Here is a 12,972-nt window from a genome sequence, read left to right as displayed (position 1 = left end):
CCGAATACCTCAAGCATGTGATAGAAATGTTCTGACCCTGAAAATACCGTGATGCCATGTGTCCCAGCTCTACAAGACAAAACCAATAAAACCAAAAAACAATAATTATACAGATTATAATGACTTGTCATTTTATGCATTATGTATGGCGCTGCGTAAACATAAAACCATGTCTACATTTGTGATCAGAGAAATGACAAACACTATAAAACATTACTCAACACTGCTCAAAACTCACATTCAAGAAGCTGCTGACTGCTAAGTAATTGTTGATAAATAATTGCTAATGGAAGCTAAATCCTTTCATTACACTGAGGAATGGATCTGGCTGTTTCTCACTATCAATCTCACATATTTACACCTTCACAGTCCATTAAATGAGAGCAAATGAGAATTGACTGATGAATGTCTGTTCAGATTTTAATTAGTACCCTGTGGACCAGCTAAAGGCCCAACAATCCTTTAAAACTGATAACTACAAATCTCAGAGGTATTTCACACCGATAATGCACGCTGACAGGCAAACGCATTCCTGCACCAGCCTTTTTTTTGATTCAGCGCTGCCTACAATAATTGATTTTTTTTTTTTTATGCGTTGCATTGGTCATTGATTGGAACATTTACTTATAAAAAACGGCCTGATGCAAGTGTTGATAAAAATAAAATCATATGCAATGTGTGCAAGAGAAATACTGTTCACATTGAGGGGAGTGTTCGTGTATTTATTTTGTCCCCTAGATTATAGGCCTGAGATGCCTTTTTTTGTACAGTGAAAAAAAATATTTTCCTGAAGCACTTTTGAATTTATTTCCTTAGCATATTGGGTCATATTTGCATATTGTGGGGTGGTGTTGGCACAGTGGATAAGACACATGCCTTTGGTGTGAAAGACCCTGGTTCGAATCCACTGTTAAACACCAATGTGTCCCTGAGCAAGACACTTAATCCCTAGTTGCTCCAGAGGCGTGCGACCTCTGACATATATATATAGCAATTGTAAGTCGCTTTGGATATAAGCGTCAGGTAAATGAATAAATGTAATATTGTTGATTGTTATGACCATTACTTCAACAATGAAAATAATAATAATAGAGTTTTTGCGCAATAGATCAAGAAGCAGGTGGTCACTGCTGCCTCTTAATAACCTTGGAAGCTCACTGTGTTTCTGCTTTAAAAAGTTTAAAATTACTTGTTGAAAATTGATATTTCTAAGAAAACAAATGGGATTTTTCTTCTATACTGAGTGAAGCGTACCTGACATTTAACCAGAAAATGTAGTAACTAACCACCATCTCTTGTTTCGGAGCAGATTTGCTGCTGAACAATGTTTGCCATTGCCTCCAAACCAAACGACACTGAGCGGTGCACAGAGAAGAGCTGAGATGCAGTGGTACCTGCTGACACGCTGCATTGCTCTGCTGTGAGCTGTAAGTGCTGGAAGGACTGATGAAACACCATTAAACCTCAATTTCATTTGTGCTATCGCAGTAATACACACTGCTGCTGGACTACAGTTTAATCACATTGATGGGACTTCCTGCTCAAACTGATTTTGCTTTCTGACAGGTTTTTTACCCATTTTTTTTTTAAATCCAATTTCATTGATCCTCAGAAAGCAGTGATTCAGACTGAATTGTACATGAACCTGAAGTCTCTTTGCAGCTCTGCATGCAGAACAGTCTCCTGCTGAGCAACACAGTCCTTCTCCAATATTCCTAACAAGGCCTTTGTGGTGTAACCTTGACTTAAATCAGAGCGCTTTGGATGTTTGTGAAAGGCTGTATTTCTTACCTGTATTTATTGAAATATTTTGCATTCTTTAAAAACAATTATTAGATGTTTTGATGAAAAGAAAAGAAAAAAATAATAATTGAGCCTTGCTCAGCCTTGAAGCATTTCCATCTTTTCAAATAAAAACAACAATCAGTTTATAATGATGTGTTTTCTATTTTCCTAAATGTGAAAAATGATTTAATGTTTATAATTCTTAAAATGATATATGTGTGTGTGTGTTAGCAATTTATATATATGCATGCATTCACACACCCTTTTATATCTGCAGAATTGTTCTATATTTTCTTAAATTTTCTTTACATTTTTGTTTATAATTAGCATTTTATTATTTGTTAATGAAAACTATTAAACATTAATTTTAATTGTTATTTCTGAGGTCTCATTTTTACACTAAACATGGTAATTATCTCAAATAAAATGGCTACATTTGCTCCAACACTGTTTGCAGTGATGCCTTTTGGCAGTGATAACTCATAATACTGTGTGAATTTGGCCAGCTGGGAGATTTGCATTTCATATTCTTGCCAAAATTGCTGTTGATACAATTGCACACAGTTTTAACCAATATTTACTGAAAAAGGAGTGTTATTTGTGCTTAAACACTAATACAGTAATATAATCTCACCTAACCCTACATGACATCACTAACACTAGCCTAACATGCATGGTTGCTCTTCGTCTGTCTTATTATCATGTGAGGTAGCAGTGAAAGCCGAGTCTTACTGGATATGGAGGTGTAAAGGGCAAAGGTCTGCAGGCTGGTGAGCTCTTTCCCCCGGGTCTCCTCCACGCTCGAGCAGAAGATGTGCTCCCAGGCGTACAGCTTCAAGAGTTTGATACCCCGCAGCAGTTCATTGGTCTTCTTCAGCCGCTCGCTGGAATATTCCTGAGTGTCAAAACATAAGTGCTACATTAGTAACGATGCAAAAAATCTCCCGGGTTTCATCCGAGCTCAATATTTGACAGGTTGATCACTTGGACTGCTCTGGCTTTCCTGCACAAATGTCATCTGTATTTGAACAGAAGCGGTATTTGCACAGTCACTTGACTGCAGGTTAAGACATCAAGCGCAGTAAAGGAGCTCACCAGTGTGCTTTTCTGTGCATCTGATAACTTGGTCGCCACAAAGTACTGCACCGGAGCCAGGAGGGTGATGACCGTGGCCCCTATCAAGGCACTTATTCCCAGGAGGTAGTAAAGGAGGATGACCCCCACTATGATCTGAAACCAAGAGGAAATGATATCCTTTCACAATCAGTAGCACTTTTGTCGCAGTAAGTGATACAAAAAGAAAGTGTATGGCAAACTGCCTGATATTTTTATGATTAGGGAAGCTTAGTGCATGATTTTCATACTATTGGATGCAAAGGATCCCCAAATACGATGATATCCCTTCATAAAATGTAAAAGACGCTGTATGTTTTTGCATTGCATTGCACAAAAGCACTAAAGCCCATTTCTTCCCTCACAAAAAACTAAATATCATGACAGTTCTACAAAAGGACAAAACAAAATAATATGCAGATTTAGTTTATCTAAAATTTATTGTAAAAAAAAAAAAAGATAGCAATTATTAAATGATTAAAATTGTAATATTAAATACTGCTAATATGCAAATTTGGAGAGTTACACACACATTGTATATATATATATATATATATATATATATATATATATATATATATATATATATATATATATATATATATAATGTGTGTGTGTTTAACTGTAATATATCTATATATCATGGGTAAAAAAAAAATACTTATATAATTAATACTTAAATATACTTAGCACAACTAAGTATTATTTCATGTCATTTTATAAATGTTTTTAATTTTTACAGTGTCTGTTCAAATCCTTGTCCAGGAAGGTGTCATTACATTACAATAGCTTAAAACAATTAAAAGTAATGGTAACACTTTAGAATAAGGTTCCATTAGTTAATGTTAGTTAATGTATTAATTAACATGAACAAACAATGAATAATACATTTATTACTGTATTTATTCATCTTCGTTAATGTTAGTCAATGAAAATACAGTTATTCATTGTTAGTTCATGGTAATTCACAGTGCATTAACTAATGTTAACAAGCACAACTTTTGATTTAAATAATGCATTAGTAAATGTTAAAATTGAACTAAGACTTATAAATGCTGTAGAAGGATTGTTCTTGCTTAGTTCATGTTAACGAAAGTAGTTAACTAACATTAACTAATGGAACCTTATTCTAAAGTGTTACCAAAGTAATTTTAAATTAAATGTTATATTTAATATGTGTAAGTAGTTCAGTAATCAATTAATGAGCTTCAAAAGTTACAAGTGAAAATGATGATGATGATGATTTAACGTGTGTCCTGGGTTTTTGTCAACACCGTCAGACCTTTTTTCTTTTTATAAAAAAAAAAATCAGGAATTATTGAGGGCAGCCAAAACTCTGAGGTCCCCGTTATCACCTTGTTCTTTCAAATGCCATTATACCACTATATCTCTGGTAAGTTTTTAATATTCTTTTAATTTTATACTAGTGTGTCAACACCATAAACAATGTAATGTAAGTTTTGTATGATATTTTCGGTTATAAATACTTAAAGTATAAAGGTTACAATAACCGAATAAAAAACAAGATGGCTCTTGTGAGAAGCACATGTGTTATGAGAGGAAACATGGTATTTTGTCAACTCCGTCAGAAAAAAATCCTGATGGTGTTGACATCTGACGGTGTTGACTTTTTCCAAGACAGTGTTGACAAATGCCATTATGTGCATTATTCCTCATTTTAGTGTAGTTTACTTCAATTATATCACTTACCAAACATTTCAAATGACCGTTCCTCTGTTTTATGTGTTCAATTTCAACCAATTGCCATATAGCTTCATGTTTTGAATTGAATCTCATTTTCATAGCCTCTTGAGTACTTGATATTTAATAAGGTGTTGCTTATGATTACCCATAATTTGAAGCGCATGCTTATCCATCAGAAAGGTATACTGACCACATAATGGTGTGCATTTCGGGCTAGAATGGCTAGGGAGAAGCCATCAGTGGAGGAACGCAAGAGAAGGAATAGGGAGTATCAAAAAAGAAGGCGAGAAAAAATGAATAACCAGCCTGAGCTGAATGAAGAGCTCCTGAGAAATGAGAGGGAAAGATAAAAAAACATCACTGATTTTGTTCACGAGTTTGGCCTGACTTACAAAACACTGACAGAAAAAATACCAAAACAAAGGAAGCCTAAGTTCCTCCAGACCATATCCCTAAGTGTGCACAGTTTTTTGGAAAACAATGCAAGGATGACAACAGACAGCAAGACACCATTACCAGTTCAATTGTTCAGTTAAACATTTAATTAATTAATATTATTGAATTCATTTTTTTAATTAAATGATGAATAAAAAGCAGCTACTAAAAACTATATAAATAATAATAAAAGGACAAATAACAATAATTAAATATTTTTAAATATAGTAAAATAAACACATATATATTATATAAAAATATTTATATAATACATTAATATTATAATGAATAGTTAAAACTTTATATTATCATATATTGTCATTCTGTAAATGTTTAGTTAAAGTGACATGAAAATGAACAAAATGCATGAATATGAATATTTGACAATAGTGTTATAAGGTAGTATTATAATGAAGAATTTATAATGTAGCATGTGATTTATTATTCAATATGCAGTGAGTGAATATGTTGTTCACTGCAAATAAAGAAGGAGCCTTAGGGAACTAATCAAGTTTTGCACAAAGGCAGCCGTGAGTAACCCCGAGAGCGAAGTACGTTCCACACCGAACGCACAGGGACTTCAACTTCCTAGTCTGACTTCCTGTTTGTGAGAATCAAATGTGCATGTATATATGCAGATGCAATCTGTTTCACAACAAAAGTGCTCTAGGACTCTCATTATTTCAAGAGTAATTTAATTGCTTAATTATTGGGCTTGTTGAATTCCTCACCCTGCCATTAATAAATGCAGTTTTTATTTAAATGAGAACACTAATGTCCTCATCATTCAAGAGCCCCACTGACAAAGAAACACATTTCTTCAAGTGACACTATTTAGCATCAGACGAGGCTTACAAGGACAAAAATATAGTCTGTTATACACAGACTAAAAATAGATCTTGCGGAGGTATCTGACATTTCACATTGTCTAACCTCAGGAGAAACACGTTCAATAGCAGGAGTGTGAAGAATACGGAGTGGCTTTGAAACTTTCCTACATTTTGTTTTGTTCTGCTCAAGATCCATTTACTGTGGCAAAATCATCTCATGCCTTTCAAAGGTAAGAGTCAGTGGGTTTAGAAATTTAATTTGTAATTTATTTTGCACATGTAAGATTACATCCAGTAATCCAAAGTGTTGGGGAAGTCCTTTTTTTAATTATTATTGCATCATTTGCATTGATATTTGATAGCATTCATTCCTGCAATTGATATCCATTGACACGTTTGCATTCCCTGTTAATTTGAATAAAGTTTGGGTTTAGTAAATTCTTGAATACATTTACTAAATGTTAGTAATGAGTGTCGTCTGTAATGTGGCTTTTGTTTCATGTTTTGGGTTTTGTCATGTTCATGTTTTCATGTCTTTTTATTCTGTTTTTGTTTGATGCTGTTTGTGTCATGCTTCCCCTGCCTCCTTGTCTTCATGCTATTGGTTCCTCTTGTTCAATGCGTAATGTTCTGATTGGTTTATTGTCTTGTCATGTGATTATCATTTCTGTTTGCTCATTGGTTTGTTCATGTCACGTGACCTTCTCTGTTCACTGTAAGTAGCCATGTCATTGCCTTGTTTCCTGTTGTGTATTAATGTTGTAACCTGCTGTCGGTGAGTCTAGCCCGTTCATGTCAAGTCAAGTCTTTTCATGTCAAGTCAAGTCTAGTCAAGTCTTCGTTTCTTGTTAGGATTATGTTTGGATGTTTAAATCACTTGCAAATAAACTGCATTTGGGTTCTCTCTATGCTCTCCCTCAGTGGACTCATTACAGATCTAAACACATTTCAAACTCGATAATTACACAAAAGGCTTATTTATTTATTTATTAATTTTTTTCATTTTCTTCTTCAGAACTCAACTGTTTTTCTAAGGAAAAATTACAAGATTAAATCACATTAAAACATTTTATACACTGACAGCCCTTATATAAATTTTTAAACGGACAAATTACATGGCCCTTATAAAATAAAGCAAAGCAATACAACAAAGCAAACAATACAAAGCAAAGACAAAATCAAGACAAGACACAAAAGGCAAAGCAAAACAAATAAAAAAAAATTATAAAAAAGGAAAATACCCCAAAATGAAAATGCTGTCATTCATTACTCGGCCTCGTGTTGCTCCAAACCTGTAAGACCTTCATTCATCTTCAGAACACAAATTAATTAATTTTATGATGAAATTGGAGAGATATTTGACCCTGCATAGATAGCAGCTCATCTGAAATGTTCCCAGGTCCAGAAACGTAGTAAATACATTGTTAAAACTGTCCATGTGACATCAGTGACTCAACTTTAGTTTTCCGATGCTACGAGAAAACTTTTGTTTTTTTGAGCAAAGAAAACAAAAATACTAATTTACTCTCAACAATTCTTCTCCTCCGAATTATGTCTTCTGCCATTTTGGAGAGTACCCAAGAACGTACTGGGCGTGCATGAACATAATCTTTGAATAAGTGTTTTTTACGCTCAGGGGAAAGCATGCGTATGCATTGTAATACTCTCTAAAATGGTGGAAGACTTAACTCGGGAGAGAAGAGTGGTCAAGTAAATTGTGTTATTTTTGTTTTCTTTGCGGAAAAAAAAAGTATTCTTGTAGCATTACAAAACTGAAGTTGAGTCACTGATGTCATATGGACCGTTTAATGATGGATTTACTACGTTTCTGGACCTGGCAACAGTTCAGTTACGTTTTTCTCGATGCATGGTCAGATATCGCTCCGGTTTAACCAAAAATATCTTAAACTGTGGTCCTAAGATGAACGAAGGTCTTACAGGTTTTGAACGACATGAGGGTGAGTAATTAATCACAGCATTTTCCTTTTGGGGTGAACTAAACCTTTAAAACAACACAAAGCAAAAAAAAAAAAAAAAAAAGGGAAATGAGACAACACAAGACAAAACATGAAAAGAAATGCAAAAACAAAGCAAAACAAAAGACAACAAAGCAATAAAAACAAAACAAAAAGTAAAACAAAAATTAAACAAAACAAAAAGCAAACAAAACAAAGCAAAATAAAATAAACCGAAAGCAAAGCAAAACAAACACAACAACCTAAAGTGTATGTATATATATATATATATATGTATATATATATATATATATATATATATATATATATATATATATATATATATATAATATATGTAATCTAATGTGGCCTGTAATATAGACTACATTATATACATTAACCAATTTGGCTACAGTGTTGGGATGTAACTGGATTGCCAGTGCAAATTCTGGGATCTGTAGAATCTGTGATAGAAATAAATTAAAGACACTGACTATACAGCATCTTAGATTAAGGAAAGCAGAAATCCAAATCTCTAAAATAGTCAAGTTAAGATCAGCTCTTAATTCATTACTTTGACTCTTGCTGGCACTGGACATGCCGGACTTGAAAGCAACATCTCTTCCTATGTGGGTCAAGTACAGATAACATCCCAGATGAGAACCCATGTGAGGGAATATCTATTTAAAAACTGCTTCTCTGAGGCAAATACGGCAATGCGTTTGAAACATTTGACCCCAGGCCCATTCACAGACTTACATATGGTCAACTGAATGGAGAAAGGAAAGGCATTACCTGGACTGGCATTGCGAACAGGTTGGGACACAGGAAGAAGAACCACATCAGCTGGTTGGTGTCTATAGCCACGAGGTTGCAGATCTGGCCCGCTGTCATTCCCCCCATGGACATGTTTGAGGTGCAGAGACGCATTATTTTATTGAAGATCTTTGTCTGGAAGTGAAACCGAATATATCATATTATTTGAAGGGACTTTGGCAATCAGACGTTGTGCAGTCATTGACGCCTCCACAGCGCTGACCTGAATGGCTCCTCTCAGGTTGATTCCAGTCTCGATGGCAACGTAGTAGGAGGCCTGGAGGAAAGTCCTCTGGAGGAGCAGAACGAAGAACAGCAGCACGGCGAGGACGTAAGCATTAGCAAGAAACTCCTGGGAGGAGATGAAGTAGATTCCAAGATGCTTCACCTGAAACACACCAAACCATTTAGCATTAGCCATGACTGTCCTCTATAAAGCTCATCTTTCCTTACTCCGGCTCTATCCTGTCACCAATCGGCAATGTTCCTCTAAAGAGGAAGCACAGCTATATTATACAGTTATATCATGTAGTTAAAGATTAGTGAAGCAGCAACAAATGAATCAATTAAACCAAAGAAAAAGATCCACCTCTGACAGAACAGTAAGTCTCCTCGCTGCATTTTCATCTTATTCTTAAATAAAGGAAAATTCATCTCTACTGTATAAAGGCGCAAAATGAAGCTATAACAAACTCTTCAAGTTTATGTTTGCCTTTGGCAAGTGAATACATTTTCTGAAATATAAATCTTGCGGGGGTCACACCACATCACAGCATGCTTTCTCTATTAGAAAATGAATTATGACTTTTGGTTGTTGCTTCAAGCAGATGTGTTTCCCCTCAAAGGTTTATTTAAAATATTATTCAATGTTTTAGAAATCACCCACTTATATGGATAAATTTGGTTCGTCCAATCAAGTCACACTTTCTGCCGATCATTATCTATCTATGTTTTTAAAGAGAAAATACTATGCACTACAGTTAAAATAAATGAATGAATATTAAATAAATACTGTTACAAAAATAAACAATATTTAATAAATTGAGTAAAACTGTACACATTATTTATAATTAATTATACATTAATAGCACTAATTAATTATAATTAATAAAAAATCATGGGCTAACTTCCCCCTAGAGCAAGAGCTACAGCTGATGGCCCTCTCAAAAATAAAAACAAACAAACAAATAAATGCTAGCAAAATAAATCATATTTATTCACATATCATCACATTTATACTAATTATAAATTAATAACGTAAAAATATGGGATTACTTTCCCTTCTAGAGCAAGGGTTACAGCTGATGCCCCTCTCAAAAATAAATAAATAAATATATATATTTTTTTTTGTAAAGCAAGAAAGAAAATGTGTGTGTGTGTGTGTGTGTGTGTGTGTATATATATATATGTTATATTATATTATTACAACAACATTAGTTGTATTTATTTATTTTATAATAAAATGAAATAAATCCAACTAACAAATTGTATAAAACTGTATATATATTTAAAAAAAGTTATGAATTAATAATAAACATCAGATAACTTTCCCCTAGAGCAAGGTCTACAGCTGATGCCCCTCTAAAAATAAATAAATAAATATTTTTTTTCTCAAAAAACAAACAAACATAAATAAATAAATAGTTTAAATAAATGTTACCAAAATAAGTGTTATATTATTTAATAAATTGCATAAAACTGTACACATATTTTTATCTATATAACATAAAAACATGGGATAACTTCCCTTCTAGAGCAAAGCCTACATAAATGAATACAACCATTTATTGCTATGTAGATTGTTTTTTTTTTTATCTTATATCAGAGTTGTGCCATCACTAACTCCGTGTAGTGAAGTGAATTACATCATACAAAAACATCCAAACAGGCCACCATCTGACATCCGAGAGTCAGACAGTATGCTGTTAAACATTTTAATAATTGATGACAGCAGCGTTACGACAGACCGCTTTGTAACCCAAGATGAAAATGTTACATGAAAAGACACAGCCATGGCCACCGGTTTCTAATTTTACCTTCACAGAACCTAAGAGAACACAAGTGCTCATTCCTGACCACAACACAAGAATTGCATTTCAGTCTCAGTCTTTTACTTTTGGACCAACCAGCACTCTGGCCTCATTCTGGGCTGTTGTACATGTGGCTCAGACGGGTGCAGAAGACAGAAATGTTCTTACTGGAGGCTGAATGGTGTGGTTCTCTTTACTGAGATGGTGCACGATGCCTGAGATGCAGAGCGGCCCGGCGAAGCCAAGCAGGTCTGCCATGAAACGGTAGGTGATGCTGAGAAACAGAGGTCTTCCAAAGGCCTGTCGCAGGGCCGTCCAGATCCACTTGGGCCCCTGCAGCTGAGTGTCTTGAGGCCTCTGAATATAGTAACAGCAGATATGAATATAACCAGATTTGTTTTGAAAGCATTAGTCGCCGTACTACAAAGGAGGAATGACTTGACTAAAGGCTGAGCTTGTAAGGAATCTGATTAGTGATACAAATGGCACATTTTTGGTCTTATGATTTATGAAGATCAATGACTTAGAAATAATTCAAACAAACAAACATTTCTATTTGGATTAAAAAAAAGTCAGTTTTTGTTGACATACTGAGAAATTAGGAGAAAATATTTCCTCCTTGCATTTTCTTATGCTAATATGTATTCAACGGCAGCGTACATGCATAATTACAGTACTGTTATGGATTGCTCTGTCCATTTCAAACTGCTTTTTGCTGTATCTGGGAATTGTCAGCAATGCATTTTTATCTGAAATGTAATTAAACACAAATCTCTGAATCTCTTTAACTCTGCCCCAGTCGTTTTTCTAAACCAAAAACTGTAGATATAAAATATAAAATAAGCCCATAATGCAAATTACACTTAAGATGTATTTTGAATTATAACGTATTTTAAAACGATAAATGAACTATTTTGTGTTGATATCTTTGTGTTTAATTACTCCATGCCCAGCTAACAAAAATATGTACTTAAAATGTTTTTACTAACATTCCCATTAAGTGTAATTTAATTAATGTATTTTATGTCCCCTGAAAGTTCAAAGCGTCCAGTTCTTTAAACAAGTCGTAACATTCTAAAATGTTTAACAAAAGTCCAAATAAACATTTAAAAATAATAAAATAAACATTACATGAACAATGTATAAACAACATGGTTTGTTTTTGCTATTGTTTTAAGAACATTAAAGACCAGATAAATCTGAACAAATGTTTGTTGATCACTCTGAGAGAACCTTGCCAGAACGTCCTGAGAATGTTCCCTGTTATCTGGGTCTGATATTTCCTTACAGCCAAGGCGAATCCATTTCTTCAACCTGTTTTACCCCTACATTAGTGCATTTCTGACATTAAGTGAAGACCAAATCTATGGAAGGGATTTATTTTTATCATTTGGGAATTGATTAGATGGTAAAAAATGGGCACTGCACACCAGAATAGATCTGGATGTTGTGCAAATCATGAACTATTGCACTAGAGGATGGAACTAATCATATGCAGCATTTTTCATCACACAAGACGTAACCGATGTCACACTGCACTCGCGTCGCATGTCATGAACTCTCACTATATCGCTGTGTTTATAATGCCGCTTTCGCAAACCACTCCAACTCAAAGTTTGGTTATAGTCTGCATTTAGCTTTTTACTTCTGCTGTCTGAATTTAGGCTTCAAAGTTTTCTTTTACTCATTGTTTGGCGTCACATCCTAGCATTCAGAGAGAGAGAGAATAAGGGAATTTGCCTAAATATAGTATTAGTAAAGGTAAAATTGAATAAATTAAAAAACTTAACAAATATGACGGATTGGGAAAACATACCTTCTGGGCTTCGAAGGCCTCGCGGAGCTTCAGGTAGTTAGTTAGAGCTCTCATAGCGATTGGGAGCTTGCCAATGACCTTCAGATCGATGGGGCGTCTGTGTGCTGCGGTGATGAAGGTGTTCATCCACCAGTATGTGCTTTTAGACAGCAGGTTCACAAAGGGCTGCAGGAATCGAACCCCCAGGTCCTGTAAATCCTCTGGGGGCTTCACTTCAGTGGGGTTTGCAAAACACATATATCGCTGCAGAAAAAAGAAAAAGAGAAGAAAACCGCAGAGAAAACACTGTCAAAATTCTTCCAATTGTACATGAAAGAAAACGCAAGGTTTCCGATTTCATCTTTGAAGAACAGAATTTAAAAACAGTTATTTTCCTCTCAGAAATTTCACAATGTGAAATAGATTGCTGATTGAGAAAAAAAAATGCCATTTGCAAACTATTTCTGGATTGTGAAACGTAATGACTTCAGGCACTCAATAATTATAAA

General features: G+C 34.5%; 1 protein-coding gene across 2 annotated transcripts in view; it reads right to left on the bottom strand.

The window, feature by feature from the left end:
- The window catches only part of LOC113067090 (ATP-binding cassette sub-family C member 8-like), a 56,759-nt gene that overhangs the window by 36,610 nt on the left and 7,177 nt on the right, over positions 1 to 12,972 (bottom strand). For both annotated transcript variants that reach the window (XR_003279270.1, XM_026239331.1), the window contains exons 6-11: positions 12,485 to 12,727; positions 10,837 to 11,025; positions 8,862 to 9,026; positions 8,618 to 8,773; positions 2,881 to 3,015; positions 2,518 to 2,680 (exon numbers count right to left, since the gene is read on the bottom strand). Coding sequence is in view for 1 of the 2 variants with exons in the window: in XM_026239331.1 (XP_026095116.1) it covers positions 2,518 to 2,680; positions 2,881 to 3,015; positions 8,618 to 8,773; positions 8,862 to 9,026; positions 10,837 to 11,025; positions 12,485 to 12,727 (1,051 nt within the window). In the remaining variant the exon portion in view is untranslated. The remainder of the gene's footprint in view (positions 1 to 2,517; positions 2,681 to 2,880; positions 3,016 to 8,617; positions 8,774 to 8,861; positions 9,027 to 10,836; positions 11,026 to 12,484; positions 12,728 to 12,972) is intronic.

This window comes from Carassius auratus, chromosome 50 (assembly GCF_003368295.1).
Source record: "Carassius auratus strain Wakin chromosome 50, ASM336829v1, whole genome shotgun sequence".
Classification (NCBI taxonomy): domain Eukaryota; kingdom Metazoa; phylum Chordata; class Actinopteri; order Cypriniformes; family Cyprinidae; genus Carassius; species Carassius auratus.
This window is presented reverse-complemented; position numbering and strand designations above follow the sequence as displayed.